The sequence below is a fragment of the Pinus tabuliformis genome, chromosome 9, assembly GCF_031772625.1.
Source record: "Pinus tabuliformis cultivar Carrire ecotype Pingquan chromosome 9, CPIR1, whole genome shotgun sequence".
Taxonomy (NCBI): domain Eukaryota; kingdom Viridiplantae; phylum Streptophyta; class Pinopsida; order Pinales; family Pinaceae; genus Pinus; species Pinus tabuliformis.
Genome location: NC_142307.1, coordinates 743,309,599 through 743,329,982, shown reverse-complemented (window position 1 = coordinate 743,329,982; position 20,384 = coordinate 743,309,599). Strand labels below are relative to the sequence as shown.

At 34.1% G+C, this 20,384-nt stretch overlaps 1 protein-coding gene and 1 pseudogene across 1 annotated transcript; one reads left to right on the top strand and one right to left on the bottom strand.

Annotated features, from left to right (window-relative positions):
• Positions 1–1,052: 1,052 nt before the first annotated feature.
• On the bottom strand, positions 1,053–1,610 carry LOC149150851 (disease resistance protein At4g27190-like). Its single transcript, XM_089442965.1, has 2 exons — positions 1,553–1,610; positions 1,053–1,495 (listed from the first exon to the last, which is right to left on the bottom strand). Exons 1-2 carry the CDS (start codon positions 1,608–1,610, stop codon positions 1,053–1,055), a joined length of 501 nt encoding a protein of 166 aa, XP_089299091.1.
• A 1,336-nt stretch (positions 1,611–2,946) lies between these two features.
• On the top strand, positions 2,947–3,558 carry LOC149150850 (pyruvate dehydrogenase E1 component subunit alpha, mitochondrial pseudogene; annotated as a pseudogene).
• Positions 3,559–20,384: the final 16,826 nt, after the last annotated feature.

Genomic DNA, 20,384 nt, shown 5'->3' with positions numbered 1-20,384 from the left:
ATCTTTTGATCCAGGAATCCATTTTTGAACTTACGCATATCGTTGGAAAGCTTATTCAGAGAACTTTCCAATAGAGAGGGTCCAATGTAGGCTTTGAATCCATATTCTACCAACAAAATTGCTACAAAATCTCTTCTCCTTGACTCTCTGGGCAGCTGAACTCACAAACACCAAGGTGATCATTTTATGGCTTCTTTAGTAAGACTGCTACTATGATGATTCTCTACATGAAGCTTGCAGCTACATGAGATTCCTCCTGGGCCATCACTGCCAACACCTGTTGCGACAAGCATCTAATCTAGTTTAGTTGACATCAATGCCAACACTCCTGCCAATAGTTAGGCAATGCCAACTGCGCAACACATCTTCCCAACACGATTGTTGACATTAATTCCAACACACTTGCAAATATTTTCACTAGACCACTGGCCATCTAGACAATGCCAACTATCCAACAATATTATGCTTATGTTTACAACTAGCTGATATTCATCTTAAAATTTAATCGTTGTAATCTGAAATTAAAATGAATCTAAGTTAGTTTATAATTTTTTGAGCAACCAATAATCTCTTGCATCATGGTTATTAAATAATCTTATATATAGAAAGTAAAATTAAATTACATATAAAATGAAAGAATGGTAAATTAAATTACGTGTCTTGAAGAGGAATTTCTCTTCCTTCTCCGCAATATTCATTTCCAAGTCATGGACAACATCGTGAACCTATATCTTCCTATGCCCATAGTCATTATAAACACTCTGAAACAAGCAACGTTCTACTAATAAATCTACATACCTGAGTCCCAAGTCCATTAAATAGCTGGTCTCTCTACTATTGACTAGCCCCTCCCCTATCCACATTTCCACTAAGGAGTCTACATTGAACCACCAATCTTCGGGAAAGGTAACACAATATAAAAAGAAATTCTTGAAATTGGAACCAGGCAAACGATCATAACTCCATTTTATAGGCTGATAGAGACCTTCATCAATGTCATTGTATCCTAGAAAACTAGGATCCATATTTTTGATCTGACTGAAAGGAAGATGCTAGTCATTTACACTAGTTTTACCCCTCATGGCTGTCGCTACAACATTTATGGCCAACAACAGACCATTACACTCTTCCCCAATTTGTGTGGCCACATTCTCTATATCTTTTGTCGGAGCACTGTCGGTTTTGAAAGCTCCCTTGCAGAACAATTGCCACCCTTCATCCCTGAATAGCGGTTGTATTTCTATGGAGAAGTCATCTGCCCCCATTCTTCTAAGCATATCAAACCTGCATGTAGATATTAGGACTCTGCTACCTTTATCATTATCCACAGGGGTGCCCAATTCTTCGTCCAGTTGAATTTCCCTCCACAAATCATCTAATATGAGAATACATTTATTTTCCCTCAAACATGCATAGAGATCCATATTTGCTAACTCAACATTAGAGTTTCTCCCAAGATCTAAATTGACTTTCTTTGCAATATCAGCCTGCAAACCTGAAATGCTATAATTTTAAGAAACAATTGTCCAAATTCTGGCTTTGAACAAGTTACCTTTCTTGTAGGCATTGAAGATTGTTTTGAGGAGAGATGTGTTGCCAATGCCTCCCATGCCGAAAACACCAATTCTGTGAAATTGATGATCTTCATTGTCCATCCATCTCTGCAGTCACATTTGGTCAGCTTTGATCCCCGATCCCACAAAGCTCGATCTGGTGCACAGGAAACAGTCCTATCAGTGTTGCCAAGTATTGAAAAATCCCTTTCAAGATCGATAAAGAGTCGATCAAAATTTGTATTCCATTCTCTAACTTGTGTTGAGAGTGTTGGTCTATAGAGGAAACATTGTAGACATCATTTCTGTGGTTGGGCGTGATCCACAACACGTTTGGCATCATCAAGAGAATGGTGGAGCCTCTGCAACCAATTTTTGACGGTGTCGGGTGGACATCTCTGATCGCGTTGAAATCGATTGGCGATATCACACAAGAGGGTCTTCATACGACTTAACTGAGCTTCCAGAAGCTGAGTATTTTGATACAAATGAATTACATCATTTATTTGTTGATAGAGTGGAGCAAAAACAAGCTAACAACGTTGTTGACTGTGTTGGCCGCTGCTCCCATCAAAATGGCCTCCATGGATTTTACAACTTCAAACAAAAGCACAATAGAGAAAAAACGAAACATAATGAATACTTGGAAATTGTGATTCCTACTTGTCTCAATTGTGATTCTTTCTATCTAGAAGAGTCTGTTCCTATCCCTTAGGGTTTTTATATCTAGATGTTCCTAGATTGGTGTGTAGTTGAGATATTCTCTCAACCAGGTGATTATGTGTCCAAGATTAGTTTACCTATCTTGAGACAACACTAAATGTATTTATATGTAACCTTATTTGATGTGAATATACAATATAGTGTGCATGCTCAAATTTTAAGTTGGTATCGGAGCCCGTATGGGCCTGGGGGCTTGGCCCCTCCTTGGCCGAGGGAAATAAGAGTATATGTATTTGTATTGGGCATTTTTCCTTTATATTTGTCCATCAAATTAAGTGATTGTGCTGCTGTGACTTTGGAAGGGTTGTCAACCCACCTGTTGAAGAAGTTGACTGGTTGTGAAAGCGGATATGTTGTTCGGCAATTGGAATGCAATGCAAAAGCATTATGGGTTCTTTCAATGTGGGAAGAGTTGTCGTGGATATGAGGGTGTATAAGTATGTTGAGGAGTTATGGAAAAAGAATTAGTGGGATGTAATGAGGTTCTTGCAGCGAGTGAGATGCTGGGAATATCGTCAGCTTCCTGTTATAGTGAGGGTGACAAAGCCCAACAGGCTTGACAAGGCTCGACCATTCTTGGTTGTTGTTAAGCTTGTGTAAGAGAGTAAAACATAGGTATTGGGCTATTGTTCTGTACAGGGAGGGAGTCATATGAAGTGAAGAGATAGATATGGGGAGAGCCATGGCCCCAACCCTCTCCAAGCTCCTGCGCACAACTACAAGGACGGAAAAACAACCATCATGGAATGCATTGAGGGTGGCCTGTGCAAGATCTGTATCGACTGAATCACACAGCGACAAAACAACCATCTCTGTAGAAACCAATCTTACATTCACAACCCACCAATGCAATCCCCCTTCCCGCATCGTGGAAACCAACCCTGCAGAGCTCATGAAATTCTACGCGGACATGTTCATGATGAGGCAGATGGAGATCGAGGCGGATTCCCTCTACAAATCAAAGCTGATAAGGGGTTTCTGTCATCTTTACGATGGGAAGGAGGTCATCTCCATGGGTATGGAGGCCTCCATCACGAGGAAATATTGCATTATCACGGCCTACAAAGACCATTGCCTCCTTTATGGTTGTGGAGGGACTCTGTTTGAGGTTTTTGCAAAGCTGATGGGCAGAAAGGATGGGTTCTCTCATGGAAAAGGAGGATCCATGCATTTCTACAAGAAGGAGAATGTATTCTATGGAGGGCATGGAATAGTGGGCTCCCAGGTCCCCCTTGGCTGCGGCTTGCGCCTTGAAAAAGTTGCTGGTCTTAGTTTAGATTGACTGTAGCGAGAGAGCAAGGGAAAAATCCACAGAATTGTTGAAACTCTTGAACAAGTACAAAAAAGAATGGGAATGCACAGACACCATGGGTTTTAGTCAAATCAGGCGATCTTACTAATCAAAAGGGAGGTGTGTTGGGGTTACCACTTTTGTAGCTTCCAAGCTCGTTTCATCTCGGTGGAAAATATGCTCCAAATGATTTTTTTTTTAAATGATCAACTTTAATTGAATATTGTTTTATGAATTGTTAATTTATCATGCCATAGTTATTGAAGATACATTAGTCTGGCGAACTATTGTCATAAGTCTGTGTTGGAATTGGCCATTTCAACAATAGACAGGTTTATTTGTATGACAATGATAGAAAAATCAACGAAAATGACATTAGAGAATACAGGTTGGAGCAACATCAAAGGATGATGGACATCTAAGTAAAAGTTTGTGTGAGTTAGTGTGAGTTTGTGGGATAGACTCACTAGCATGTTGTATTATGAGTCACACATCCTAACAAGTAAGCAAGTCTATGATGTTTTGTAGTGGTCTTTATAATGTATGTACCTGGTAACTCCAAGAATTGGAGTGTGTAATGTAAGCCTAATAAGGCATATGTGCCCCCATAAAGTTTGTGGTAATATTAAAACCACTTTGTAATTGCAGGTTTTTGGTAAGACGAAAACCATTGTGCAGTGTTGGTTTGTGGTAAGCCATAAATCACGTGCGAGAGTGAAGTGGACAGGGATTCCTGTAGGCATGGTTTAGGGTCAGCCGACAAAACCCTTGGCATGGTTGAGGGTAATCTGATAAAACCTAGAGCATGGTTATGGGTATTCTAATAAAACCCATGATGATGATGATGATGATGATGATGGAGGGGGATTTGCAGATACAGGTACATGTATGCAGTTATAATGGTTGGCACAACCATGTATGCGAAGGGAATCCTAGTAGACTAGCAGTTGCAGCGGTTAGCACCCATGCATTCTGGTTGATGGTTGTTGCTTTCTATGGACGACAACATATTCTTTTGTTATGTTTTACCACAACTAGACTTTGCAGATTGAGATCGAGACAAGTAGTCATTAAGGGGGTGTTATGAAACCAGCTCAAGAAAAGATAGAAAAGATAGATCAATGCCTTAGAATTCAGCCTCTTCGAGGGGGAAACCTCCTTTACATTACATAAATGAACAATTCTTGGATGATGCAAATGAAAAGACCTCCTTTCTATATATAGGAGTCTAAGGGGTCATAACATAATTAGAGCCGACATAACAATAATAATGTAAGGGCACAATAATAGCAATAGTGGGCTTCTATGGGGCACAATAGTAACAATATGGGCACTACATGGGTACATCAATATAATAAGTGGGTTGTACTAATAACAATAAGGGGCTACACTAGTAGTATAGGGGCCTAACATGCCCCTCTCCTTCAAAAAGCGTTGTCCTCAACGCTTGAGTAGTTCTTGATGCTTCTGTATAAAATTCTTGCCCTCCCATGTGGAATCTTCAGCGGGTAAGTTCTTCTACTTGATGAGATACTCTGAAATTGATCGATTTCGTAGCTGTCAGGTTCTTGTTTCTGTGACTGCTCCAGGTTCCAATATGATTTTTCCTTCCTCTTCAATTTCTGGTAATATTGTTTGAATTGGGATCTTTTGCAACTTTTGAATAAGTGGCCATACTTCTTCGTCCTTCTTCCATTCATCCCTTGCTTCATTTATCCAATCTGGTTGGATAATAGAAATAGCACAAAACAATGCTTCCACATCCTCATCCTTGAAGAGTCTTCCCATTCGGTAAGGTCACCATTTTTTAAGTGCATGTAGTATTGCCAACATTTCCTTCTCATAAATAGCTTGCTTGAGATGTAGCAGTAAAAATACCCAATCACCTACATCAAAACATTTTTAACTACGATGTTGATCTACCTGTTGTTTCGTTTTATTTTGCACCGAAGTGGCATTATCCTTTAAAATTTGGAGAACTTGTTGTTGACGCTTGATGTGATCTTTCACTGCTTGAACCTTTTTCTTCTTGATATGTCCTTCTATCTCTAGAGTTTGAGGGGTGGTAATTTCTTCCAATCCTTTACAAGATATGGTCGGATTCATTTCTTGATGCTCGATGTGATCTTTCACTTCTTGACCATTTTTCTCCTTGATATGTCCTTCTATCTTGATAGTTTGAGGAGTGGTAATTTCGACCAATGAATTACAAGATATGGTGGGATTCATTTCTTCTTTCTCGATGTGATCTTTCACTTCTTGCATCTTTTTCTTCTTGATATGTCCTTCTATCTTGAGAGTTTGAGGAGTGGTAATTCTTGCCAATGCTTTACAAGATATGGTCTGATTCATTTCTTCTTTCTCTGGGGTGGGGTCCTGCCGTATATATTCTTCTTTTGATGTTTCTTGATCCTTTTCTTCCTTCTCTTCACATTCTATGTAAAATAATTTCTTCTCAGCACACTTATGACCTTTAGTGTATTTGCTATCACAATTGTAACAAAGCCCTTTTTCTCTTTTTTCTTCCAATTGTTGTGGTGTAACCCTTGTAGGTTGTGGAAGGCCAGGAGAAACAACACTTCCATCTTTATAGTTGTGAGGGGTATGCTTCCTGGTTTCCATAATTTTGCTTTCCACTATGTCACAAAGCCCTTTTACTCTTTCCAATTGTTGTGGTGTGGCTCTAAAGAAGGTGTTGCTCTGTGTATCCTCATAATGTGCTATCATTTCCTCCGTGAAAATTGACCACGTAACAAGTTGTTTATGAGAACAAAGCCCTTCATACCATAAAAATTGATCTGGTTCTAAATATGAAGATGCAATACATACCTTTTGTAACAGTGGTACACCATGTAGATCAAAATATTGCTCCATCTGAAGTATCCAATTTACCAAATTCTTGCCATCAAACTTCCTCATCTTTCTTTTTCTTGATTTTAGGAGCTCGATCTTCAAACGGATGTAACTTTGTACTTTCGGATCTTTAAGTCCTGACCTGTAGTAGCCCTCTGTGTCCTCTTTCCAATGCCACTAGTCTGATCCAAATTGAATTCTCCAAGAAAGAGTTATGCAGAATCTCCCAAGATGACCTGATTATAGACATTTTCAGAAGAGCGAACTTGTATGAAGTGCCCCGTGTCACTGTTTTGACCTTTGGCTCTGAAAAATATCTACAAGAAACTACAGTCCGTCCTCTTTCTGTACCTTCTTACGAAATTTTAATCCAATGCTCAGAGAGAAAGTTATGACGATTTTCCCCAAGTCACCTGTTTGGAATGTAATTCAGGAGTCTGCAAGAAGACCAACTTCCTCAGATCATATCTCCGCAAATATAGCGCGAAAAGTTCTGAAATTCGAACCCGAGATTCAACGCGATGTCTTCTCAAATGGGTTTTTTTTAGCTTCTGAAACGTCACAGGAAAAAAGTTATAGCGAAAATATCACGATGACCTGTTGGGAGTAGAGAAACCCTAGAATCCAAAGCTCTGATACCAAATGTTATGAAACCAGCTCAAGAAAAGATAAAAAAGATAGATCAACGCCTTAGAATTCAACCTCTTCAAGGGGGCAACCTCCTTTACATTACATAAATGAACAATTTTTGGATGATACAAATGAAAATACCTCCTTTCTATATATAGGAGTCTAAGGGTTCATAACATAATCAGAGCCGACATAACAATAATAATGTAAGGGCACAATAATAACAATAGTGGGCTTCTATGGGGCACAATAGTAACAATATGGGCACTACATGGGTACATCAATATAATAAGTGGGTTGTACTAATAACAATAAGGGGCTACACTAGTAGTATAGGGGCCTAACAGGGTGTGACTTGGAAATTGTAATTCCTACTTGTCTCAGTTGTGATTCTTTCTATCTAGAGGAGTCTGTTCCTATTCCTTAGGGTTGTTATATCTAGATGTTCCTAGATCGGTGTGTAGTTGAGATATTCTCTCAACCAGGTGATTGTGTGTCCAAGATTAGTTTACCTATCTTGAGACAACACTAAATGTATTTATATGTAACCTTATTTGATGTGAATATACAATATAGTGTGCATGCTCAAATTTTAAGCTATGCAAACAAAAATTTCTGCAGATTAAGAAAAATAAATTTGCAACTAACTTGTATGCATGCGGATGTTTCAACTGAAGTTTTTTTTTTTCAAGATGTTTTTTTTCACCTTGAGCAGCTATCAAGAATCCTATGATTTTTTATGATTTTTTTCACCTTGAGTAGTTGTCAAGCATCTTATGCTTTTTTTCAAGTTGACCAGCAGTCAAGCATACACAGTTTTGCCTAAACTTGTGAAGATTAAACCTTTCCACCTAATCTTATTGGATCACTAAATTTGTGGAGACTAAACCTCCCCACCCAATCTAATTGAATCACTAAACATGTGGAGACTAAACCTCCCCACCTAACCCTTGCAGTAGGAGTCCCCACCTTTAAACCACAACATCCAGAATCTTCTTGACATCTTATGCTTTGCGTGTTGCTTTTTGCGTTGGCATCTTATGCTTCGACTCTTGCAGCTCCGTGGTGTAGGTAGAAAGAGGATGTTGGAGTAAGAAAAGCATAACGAGATTTACAATAAAGCATGGATAGATAAGCTCCACAAAGACTGTGTCACCTTCAAATATAGAAAATGTACTTGTAACTAGGGTAAATGTAGATACTTTTTCCAAAAACATCTAATAAAAGAGGTTATTGTTCCACCTTCAATTTTAGGAGATGACCTTGCAGTTATGATTATATCAATATAACAAAGCATCAAATGTTCAAAAAAGATTGAACAAGCCACAAACTTTAACTCTTCTATTATAATGTAGTTTGACAAGTCATTTAACTAGAACCATTAAATCATTACATAGAAGGATCTAAAAAAAATAGAAAATACAATTATGAATATTTCATAGTCCTATCAAAAAAAATATAACCTTTATCAACATATTTGTAATAATTCAAACAAGCAAGCATTAAATATCAAATACCTATTCATAAAAATCACCAATCTAATAGAAAATACAATTATGAATATTTCATAGTCCTATCAAAAAGATATAACCTTTATCAACATATTTGTAATAATTCAAACAAACAAGCATTAAATATCAAATACCTATTCATAAAAATCACCAATCTAATTAAGTTATTCTATATAATTTTAATTTCTTAATTAAATATTTCTAATTACTTTTAATTTTTCTTTATTTATATTCAACATTTTAAATTTTGTTTAATTATTTTTCTTTTTCTTTATTCCTATGACAAATTATCTCTCTTTATATATACCAAATCCAATTAAATCCCTTTGATTAACAATTTACACGATTCTTCGTATTCATATATTTTATGTTTATATTTACTCACCTTTGATTGATTCTTAATAATTATATAGGTTATACTTATTATTTACTCACCTTCAATGAATTAAAATTAAAATTCTCCTATAATTGAGAGTTGTTAATCTATACGTAGGCTATGGCATTAGGTTAGAGTTTTTAGCGTGGCAATTGATTTTCAGCCAAAGAAATATATAAACATATATAAAAGCTTGAGTTCACTTTCCATCCCATTGAAAGTTCCAACCACCCGCATTTACTATAAAGTTAAAATAAGTAATTTTGAGTTGATTGTCAAGTTAGGGTAATTTTGAGTTGATTATCAAGTTTTTTATAAAAGAAAATGTAAGTTGATTGTCAAGTTTTCTATAAAAGAAAAATATATTTTTTTAATATTAAAAAATATGTTAGAGAAAATTAAAAGATAAGGTTCTGTAAAATAGAGTATTGTAATTTTGTATAAGTTAACATTCTTAAAATATATATATAAATAAATATATATTAAAATATAAATTAATAATATGTATTTTGTTGAAGCATAAATTTGGATATGAACACACATTATATATATATATATATATGGGGTTGAAATACAAATTTGGATATACACATTTATGTTTTTATATAATAAAATTGTTGAATGATAAGGGAGACTTTAGATATAAACATTCATGCTTTCATAAAATAAAATTGTTCACAACAAATTTTATTGGAGTGCAAGAAGGAGAATTTGCATATAAATAACCATGTCATCATAGAATAAAATTATTTGCAATAGATTTCATTGAAGCACAAAGAGATTTTGAGTGGGTATTGATTAGATACATTTTTTATTTTTTTTCAAAATATGAATTGTGGGCATGAAAAGTGAAAGAGATATTGGCATGTAGAAATCAATGAAGCTTTCTTATTATATTTGAGCATGCCATTATAATGGAAAGAATCATACACATAATAAAATCAAGTGTTTTTACTTTTGTTTTTAGAATTATCTTGTCAGAATAAGGGAGTTGAAGGATAGTTTATTCCAATGGATGGTAGATGTATTTTTTCTGAATGCTTGCTTAATTTTCAAACTTGATTTTCAAGTTCACTTAGTCATCAAAACATGTTCATTCTACGAAGCAAGACATATCTTACACAAAAAAAAATGAAACATGAGTCAAAGAGAAAGGTAATTCTCTTTGAAGGATTTCAAATTGTTTTTCCAAATGAATATTTCAAGCATGATTGGGCCCAACTCTATATGTCCTTTAAATCGAAACATGAGTCAAAGAGAAAGGTAATTCTTGCACTAAATGGGGGAGTGCATTGATGAAATCAAAATGGTTAGCAGTAAAAAAAATATCACATTAATTAATCAAGTCAAAATGGTTAGTGATCAATCAACAAATCCACTAGATAACAATGATGAACCATAAAGGAACAAAAGAATCCAAAAGGTCAAGCTTGGATCCCTACAATAATCTTATCACATTGCATGTGATAGAGAGGAATATTAATGATGGAAACCAATCTTCAAGATTCAAATTCCTATCAATCAAAATTCAATTAGAATTTGGGAATTCCAAAATTGAAACTAGTCTTCTCAACAAGATATCTACAATGCAATCAACCTCAATTAATCTGTTCAAATCAACATATTTGGGAATATCTAACATGGAACCTAGAATCCTCTAATTTCTCTTCAATTGTTGATAAGGATGTTATTTGACAACTAATTTCATCTAAATTCAAAGAGAACTTTGGCGATCATATTTGTTCACTGTTAATAGAATGGTGTTCCTATTTGTTCACCAATTACTATGAGAATGTTTAGACATGGCGGTTGTTCACTTTTATAATTTCTACTCTATTTCAACATTCATTTCAAATGAACCATTCAACATCCATGTTGACATTTTTCAAAATATATATTGAAGCTTAGTTCAATTTTTTTAGATGGAAGATTGAAGATAATACCATTTTATGCATTATTTCATGTTGTCATGTATAATTATTCAAACCAATTGTTAAGCTTCAGAGTGTCGATCTCGCCATGGTACGGCTTGATATCGACTTTTGCTTCCATTTTAAATAGGGACTGATTCACAACACTCGAACCGGATTGATCTTTTCCAGGTTCTTTCATTGGTTGATTATTCGTGTCTTCCCAATCTCCCGATCACCCTTCTGATTTGTCCTCTGCATTCGAACCCCCATATTCTCCAAATATCCCAAGCTTATTTCTCAAGGTGGCCATGATGAGGTTTACATTGTAATTTATGTCTGCAACTTGTTGTTCCAGCCATGAAAACCGCACTTTTGTAGTATTACAAGGGTCATTTATAGATTTGTTGGTCATGATTAGGGTTTTACAACTTTTGACCCCACTAACCTAGATCCCCTGCAAAATCCAAAAAATACCCAAATAAACCTGGCTCTGATACCAATATGATCCATAAATTGTTGTGAATATTCCACTAGACAGTTCGTCATAATAGATATGATATTATTATATTAGAAATCTGAAATTCTACACTTACAGTTTTATTAAACTTTAAGATCTGTATATTTAACTGTAATTAGTGCATGCATGTGAATGGAAATTATGCAGAAAAATAAAGAATGACAAAATAAGCTCACACACACACATAAGACACAAAATATGCTTTGGAAAACCCTTTCGAGAGAAAACCCAGTTGAAAGGTGAGGTCGCTTCACTCTTTCTCTGTCTAGAAATATGGCTGCAGGTACAAAGAAGTAAGGCCTATGGCCCGTAGGCTGCTACAATAATCAATTCATTCGTCAAGAATTGAATTCTTTGTTAAAATTCACTTATCAACAATGAATATGAATGTTGGATATTACACATTGTTAACCTTAACACTCTATCTTTGGATCAACTGCAATTGAAAATATGTAAATAAATATTTATGGATGAAAATAATAATAAAAATGAAGTGATTGATGGCTCATTGAGGGTTTCCATCTCTTTTCCTTGTTCAACCTGTATAAACAATAAACAAAACATGAGAGCTAAAGAGAAAAGTAAGTAACAACCCAATGCACAAATAAAGAGAAGGAACACATTTTGCCTCTTATGTCTTTGCTTGAAAACCAATTAGATGCATAATGTGAAAATTGAATATTAACTCTTGAATATGACAATACATATATTCAAACCCTCTTATCTATTCATAATTAAGTAGACTTACGAGAATTAAATATTGCACCATCACTGAATCCCTTTAAAACAAAATGATATGCAATAGTCAAGAATAAAGTGTTGGAGATTTGGAAATAAATTCTCAGGCTCAAAACCAATCCAATAGCTTGAAAATAATCCAACATCCAAGTACAAGAACTAGCTTAATGGAATGAATGTACAGTCCAACCTTCACAATGATTATGTAATTAACATGAGTAAGAATGCCATGAAATTCTCATGAAGATTTAAGCCTGAAGATGCACCTTAAAGGATGAGGATCAAGTTAAAACATGGTTGGGATCTTCATTCATAATCATGATAGTCTAGGAATTTAAAGATGCATGAGTAAAAAATAAATTTACCAAAACCTAATGTGTTCAACAGAATAAGAGCCAAGGTGAAGAAAGGACATCATCTTCACTTATAAAATATAAATTCATGCTTTGTGAATTGAAATGCATGTCATGTAGACATAAAGCTTGAGGGTCATGAGGTTTAAAATGCATCATTAGAGAAGCAACTTCCCTAAACCCTAATGCATCAATAAGATCAAGATCCAAGATGAATCAAGGAAAATATATACAATATGCATTGTGCAGGCATGAGAAACCATAGGATTTTATGATAGCTGGGTCAATTAAGGACTTTGACTAATTCAAGACATAAGCACACCTGTTAAACTACAAGAAGTTGTTAATAAGTCACTCTATTTTCTAATTCTTAATTGGTGTCATGGCTTATTGATTGAGTTGATTATAGATTTACTCCATTTTCTAATTCTACAATTTTACTTCTATTTCAACTCATTAATTTGGATTTCCTCTATTGTAATTCCAACCAACAATTTTCTAGTATTATAATGTCTATTCAATCGATTTCACCATACGTGTTTATGTTATAGAGTCAAGGATTGAACAAACAATTTGATTAAGTCAACATTTTAATTTCCTACTAGTGTGTTTATTTCAATGAAAGGTTGATTTCATTTCCTATAAAGTGTGTTTCCTTTTTGTAAAGTGTGATTTCCTTTTCTGCCATAGTGTTTCCTTTCAACAAGTGTGCTTTATTTCCTTTCAACAAAATGTGATTCCTTTCTATAAGAGTGTTGTATTTAACATTTCAATTATTGCAAATGTGAATATTTCAATTCCTTCAAGTGTGCCATTTGTTTTTCCTGATGGATTGATAAAGAACATTAATGTCTAACTCTATAATACTTAACCAATACTACAATTTCACCAATACTTACAAGATTGTATTAGTATATATAGTGCGCAACAGTTTGCAAGTTCCAAATAAACACCATAATGACAATTAAAAGTATAGTTTCTCATTTATCTACTAAGGAATTAGAAGGTAATTGAAAAACCTGTTACTTTTGGTGTCATTGCCAAGGATTTGTTAATAATACAATAGCTAGTTTTTTGCTTGGCTTGATTCAACCAAGTGTATTCCTTTTACAAGTTTGGTGTGATGTGTTTTTATTCAATTTTTTCTTTAAGTTGGTTTGTTTTAGAAAGCACGTCTCTTTAAATTCCCATGGAAAAAATTATAGATCAACAAGGTAGATTTGTTATCTCTATTAAAAATCCCCACAAAAGTACCAGTGTACGACAATCACAAGAGGAAAAAGGGCACACTCGGCTTAACTATTTAACTCCCATAGCTAGCTCTCTTGCCAAAAATAAGTTTGAATCTTTTGTTGAGGGGCTTGCAATCGTGTAAGCCTCATCTTCTATACAAATAGAGATATTTTTCCCTAGGGGATAGATAGAAGAATAGTTCCATTCCAAATATTCGATCCTTCCTAACTCTCCCAAAGAGCCTTTAGAGGAAGAGGGAAATTTTCATTGGCTCATGAGGATCCTATTAAGGAGGAGGCACCCATTTTTGAATTTCCAATTATAGAATCATAAGAAGGAACTATGATAAATAATATATTGCATTCAACCTTGCCCAACTTCCATTGTTTATATAAAGAAGATCCATACACCTTCCTCTTCGAGCTCAATGTTCTCTGTAGGTGCTACGATTATGCATAAGATGCCAAAATTTTGATATTTTTCTTGTTGTTCTCAAGAATTATGCATTGCAGCTTAGTTCATGAATCTTGGTAGAGATAGTATCCACACTTGGGCATAAATGAAGGGAAGCTCCTAGAAAAATATCAATATTATTGTAAGGACAATGATTGGATGGAGGAAGTCTTCAAAGTGACTCAAAATGAATATGAATTCATGGAATACCATGTTGAATCATTCAATTATGACCTAGAGTAATAAAGACAAGGAAAATTGGCTCCAGAAACACTACGTGTATTGTTGTTGTGCAAAATTTATGAAGATTGTATTGATCTCTTGAACGTGATGGGTGGGGATATGTATCCAAGTAGTATTATGATGTCATTCTTGAATTGTGTCAAAAATATGTTGGAGAGACATCAAAGAATAGGAAAGTACCAAGAGATATATTGGATTATTATTATTATTCTTCTTCTTCTTATTTTATGTCTAAAGGAATCGACAATTGAGCTAATCTCATGCTTGCATGACACGGAGTTGATTCCAACCACTAACATTATAACCCCCTAGATGAACCATGTCACCCCCCAACAGATGGCCATAGGTAAGAAACTAAGGATTTAAACATGGGACCTTGTACTCACATTTCCTTTACATTTTCATAGGCTTGCTAAGTGACCTCCCTCGTGAGGGGGCTTATTATTATTTTGTTTTGTTACGATAACACCCATGTGGGATTTGAATCAATGATACTTTTAGAAGGAGTGTCTTAAAAATGCACCCATTCACCATCAATCTAAAGACCTATGGGAAATATATTGGCAGAAATTAACAGAGGTGTTGGTAATGAAATAACTAGAGCTAAGATTGGGAACATGCTATAATAATTCAAGAATATTATACTTAATGCACTAAATTCTCCATTAGACATGCTACAATTGAATAAGAATAAGGAAGGAGAAGAGTTGGATTTGGAAATATTTTTCCCAATGTATAGGAGAAATCGCCCGTTGAAGGAATTCCTACTAGATCACATTGAGGTTTGTGTGATTTGTAGCCAGGACCATGCCACATGCAAGTGTTTGTCTTTACCTAGATTGAAATATGTGTATTAGGAAGCCGATGAACCTAAGCAACTGTATTTTGTCTCTCAAAAGCACCCATGGCAGTCCAAGCCTCAAGGAATGATCCAAAATCAATATCAATATTATAATTTGTGCTAGTTTAGTCTATAATTGATGATGATGTAGTCTATATTTGCTAGGTTACATTGTTTCTTAGTCCTTATTTCAAGGATTGTTTCTACTTCTAGTATGATTTTCCCTTCTTTATTTATCTTTGGTACACTTCCCAAGTACAAATGAATAGTACGGTCATGATCTTGATTAGGTGGAATACCCTTATGCGTTAATCTAAATACCTTAGGATGATTGTTGACAACATTATGGATATTCCTTGACATAGATGATATTCATGTTTGAACATTTAGTGAACATAATTGTGTTATTACACCCTAGTTCCCCTTTTGAGTAATTTTGTCATTCCATTAGAGATTATAAATTTGGAGGATTTCCCTTAGATGCCTCTAAGATCAATTTCCTTTCCTTTTGAGGTAAATCTTATGAAGAGATTTTGAAAAGTAAAGATCATTGTTCCCAGTGATTGTAACCATTGGCCTCCGATACAACATTAACACCACTCATTTGTATTGTTGATCCAAGTGGCTTTAGAGAGGCTCAAAAATCAAAATCTTCAACTCTTAGTGAAATCAAGTCCAAGTCGTAGATCTCGTCATTTTGAATATGGTGGCACAAACAACACTCAAATCCATGTTCATATAACCAACTTATCGCAGTCAGAATTTCACAAATTAAAACATAAAAATAAGACCCCTAAAGCATACATGGTAGTTAGCTGACCAATTAACCTATCACACATAGCGCTCCATCATTTGATCTTGTCCCTAAAAAATATTAAATAAATCCTATATAAAAACAAAACTATTTAAAAATGGTTATTAAAATAAAATAACCATATAAAATCGAAAACCCATATGATAACAAGGTCATTAAATAGATATGATCCAACTCATATAAAAACCACAATTCAAAAGAAAAAATATTAAAATAAACCATGGTGGGTGGCATGTGGTTATAATACCAACGTACATATATTAAAAATGTCATGATGGGATTATTAAAAATATGGGTTTTAACAAATAAAACCAACAAATGTTAAAATCATACCAAAATATAATTATATATAACCAAACACCTTGAATAAGGTGAAAATGTTGAATGAGTTCCAAGTAGTTCCAATCCGACAACAAACTCCGACCTCTATATTGGCAATTTACCAAAATTCAATAGAAATAATATTAAAATAACCCATGGTGGGTGGCATGTGGTTATAATACCAACGTATATACATATATTAAAAATGTCCATGAGCGCCACTCATAATTATGCTCAATAGTCGGTCCAAACCTTGAAACTCAGATAATCCGTAAAGACTTTGAAACTGAAACTTAAATTGGGCCGAATCTTTGGCCACGTGGAGAAAGGCAAAGGTGCCTGGAGCAGTTCGAGATCGATATTTTTAGCCATTAACAGCAGAGGCCCAAGGAGTAGCGGGTAGTCTAACGAGGCGGAGGAGTTGTTCAGAAAGTTATAGAAATACTAGTCATATTTAAAGAAAATTTGGCAAGGATTTTTGTAAATCCAAGTTATAGTGGTTAAACTTCAAAATTTTAGGTGTCCTAGATGTTTTTGATGGTGCTGAATCCATTTCCACCATCAAAAACACAATTCAAACACTGCCTCTATAGGATTTTTTGAATTTTTTTTGCCCGGAATCTAGCCACTTTTGACCGTCCAGGCAATTCCTCCACCTCGTTAGATGACTCCATGGAGTAGAGGCAAATAGTTGAACCCAACGACAAGGAACCAAATGACCTACAGTGCGTATAAATTTTATCACTTCCCAACAATCTATTATTAAAAAAAAAGAATAAGGGACTTTATTTGGCTATCATTATTGTACTTAAACTATATAATGTTTCATGAAATTGCGTTTTTCCTATTAATTAAATTGGGCTGTTAAATGTATAAATAGATTCTAGGTTTTCAAAATTTTCACTTACACTTAAATTGTACCATCTCAATTACTAATATTTATTATTTTAAAATTTTTGTAAATTTTTAACATAATTTTAAATAAATTGATAAAAAAATATTTAAAAAAATGTGAAAATTAAAATATTTAAATAAATTCAAAAATTCAAAAAAATAAACATTTTAAACTAATACCAAAAGAAATTGATTAAAAAATTTGTGAACAAAAAATATCTACTTGAAATTAAAAACATCTATACACTTATACTAGATTGAGTAATAAACATTTAATTTTTAAACAACATCCTATCCTATCTTTTCCTTATAAAATTTTAGACAAAATCTTTAAAAATACTATTTTATTATAAACAAAAATATATTTTATGTTGATGATGATGATGATGGTTAACGTCCACTGAGACCAAACTTTGGTCTATCGGACCTAAAGAAACAAATTATTTAGTTTGATTTAAGTTTTTATTCCTATGCTCAAAGAGTTTGGAGAGAAACCTCCCAAGCTCACTATAATTTTGACATCATAAAAGGCTAGGAAGGTCAGTATTGTGACAAAGATTATGAAACTAAGATCTAATGTAGTTGTATGCAGGGAACTCTAAGAGGAAGTGGTTTTCATCCTCAATGTCCTTATTCTCACAGAGATGGCAAATCCTTTCCATCCATGGTGTTTTAGGAACTGCCCAACGACCTGTTTCACTATGGAGCTCATGAGAGTTCGTTCTAATCTTTGCTACATTAATTTTCTTCTTTGAGCTAGTTAAAATAGAGAGATACTTTTGATCTTCTAGGGTGGGGTTGATTACCTTCTTATAATAACTTAATTTTCTTTTAGCCGCTAAATCTTTCTTACACCACACTTTTTCTTTGAACTTAGAAGTAACAATATTTTTAATGTTATTAATGTTTTGCAATGCATCATTCTCGTTGATCTTCCAATAGTTTAACCAAGCCTTCATGTCTTTATACCACCCCCATTTGAGCCTTAGGTGGTTTTGGCTAGAATTTAAAGCTAGCTTAGGGAGTCTATGATCTCCTATGTTATTGAGTTTGTGCTTGTACAACAGAAGCCTAATCATAGCTAGGCTCTCGATAGGGGAAAGACCCACTTCTATAAGGAGAATAGGATAGGGTGTATTGCTTTTAATTTTCAGGTTATACGTTATAAAACGCTTCTAGATTTGTTCAATCTTTCTCCAGGATTCTCTAGAGATGCTGCAACCCCAAACCTCACATCCATATAAAATAACAGGAGTGACTAAAGTTTCAAAGAGGAACTTCTTTTTATCCCACATTACGAGGTTTGCCATTTTACAATTATTTTCAAGACCAAAATAAGCTTTCCATCCCCCATTAATCCTTTTCTCAATGCTATAGTTCCAGTTGAGCTTGTGATGAATATCAATTCCTAGGTACTTGTAAGAATACACTTCCTCCAAGTTATTATTGTCATACATAAAATTAGCGTAAGTGTCCTTCTTGGATTTGATAATCATAACTTTTGTTTTGTCAGTGTTAACAGTCATACCCATGGTAGAGCAGAAATCCTTAAGAAGCCTAAGTTGCTTATCAAGATCAAATGGGAACCTTGCGAGAAGAAAAATATCGTCAGCATAGAGAAGAAGGATGACGACTATCCCAGCTAAGATCGTGCCATCACATCCTGATTCCTCTAAATAATCTTCAAGCTTGTCGATGTAAATGCCAAATAGGGTAGGGGAGAGGGGGCAACCTTGTTTAACTCCGATATTACACTTAATATCTTTAGACCACCCTTCATTTCTCTTTAGCTTGGCAATTACATTCTTGTATAACCTTATAGCAGCAGCTCTCAACTCGAAAGGGACCTTTAGCTATTCTAATCTATTCCAAAGATTGTTTCTATGAACCGTATCGAAAGCCTTTCTAAAGTCCACAAAGCAACAAAAGAGATTGGATTTATCATCACGACATTCCTCCACAATGATCCGAAGCGTAACAAGGTGGTCTGTTGTTGAGTGATGCCTTCTGAAACCTGCTTGGCACTTAGCCTGCTTACCTTCACTTTCAAGCTAGATGCTCAACTTCTTTTCCAAAATACTACCATGTAACTTGGCTAAGAGAGGGCTAATCATAATTGTTTGATAATTAGAGGGGTTATTTGTATCCCCACTTTTAAAAATAGGGATAATGAGGCTCTCAGTCCATGGTTTAGGGAACTCTTGCTTGACTGCTTGATTAAAAAGCTTGTGGATGTGGGGGATGAGGACAGGAATACTAAATAATTAATATTGATTTAAAATTCTCATTTATACTTTAAAATATTAATATTTTATTATAAATTATAATAAATTTATATTTTTAATAGATTTATATTTATTTTTTATTTTAAATTTAAAAATAATATATAATACATGATAAAATTTAAAATTTAAATATCAAATTTAAAATTTAAATTTTATCAATTATATTATATAATCATTTTTAATAATATTAATTAAAACATTAATTATAAAAATTAAATTTATTATTCATTGTTTATATATATCTCTATTATTTAGCATTTATGTCATCTATCACAAAAGTGATGATAATTATTAATAAGTTTTTAATTTAATCAATGAATCATAGAAACGTAAATTTGTCTTCAATGACCATTCAATTTGGTAAATGATTTAAATAGGGAAAAATTATTTATTTTTGTCCTAATAAGTTTTTAGTTTAATCAATGAATTTTTTGTTGTTGCGAATCTACATTCAATTTGGTAACCAATTTAATAAAAAGGAAAAGTTATTTATCTTTGTCAATTAAATAGGTAAATAAACATCATCTAAGTTTCAGAGAAATATTTAACATAAAGAAAAATGAGTAGTAAAAGATAACCACTATCACCTCCATTGAAACGACCTAAGACAAGCTGCACCCATAGATTTGATTTAAATTCAAGCTGCACCCATGGATGTTGGAATTGAGTTGGGTTTCAATCTCTTTCAAAAATGACATCGTTTCTTTGAAAGGTTATAACAACATATTTTGGAAAAAATCACATAAGAGATAATCTCGTCGACGCGTTTCGAATCAACCAGTGTGGTTCATCTTCAGGACAAGATGAGGAACCAGATCTAGGCAATGTAATAAATAGATGTA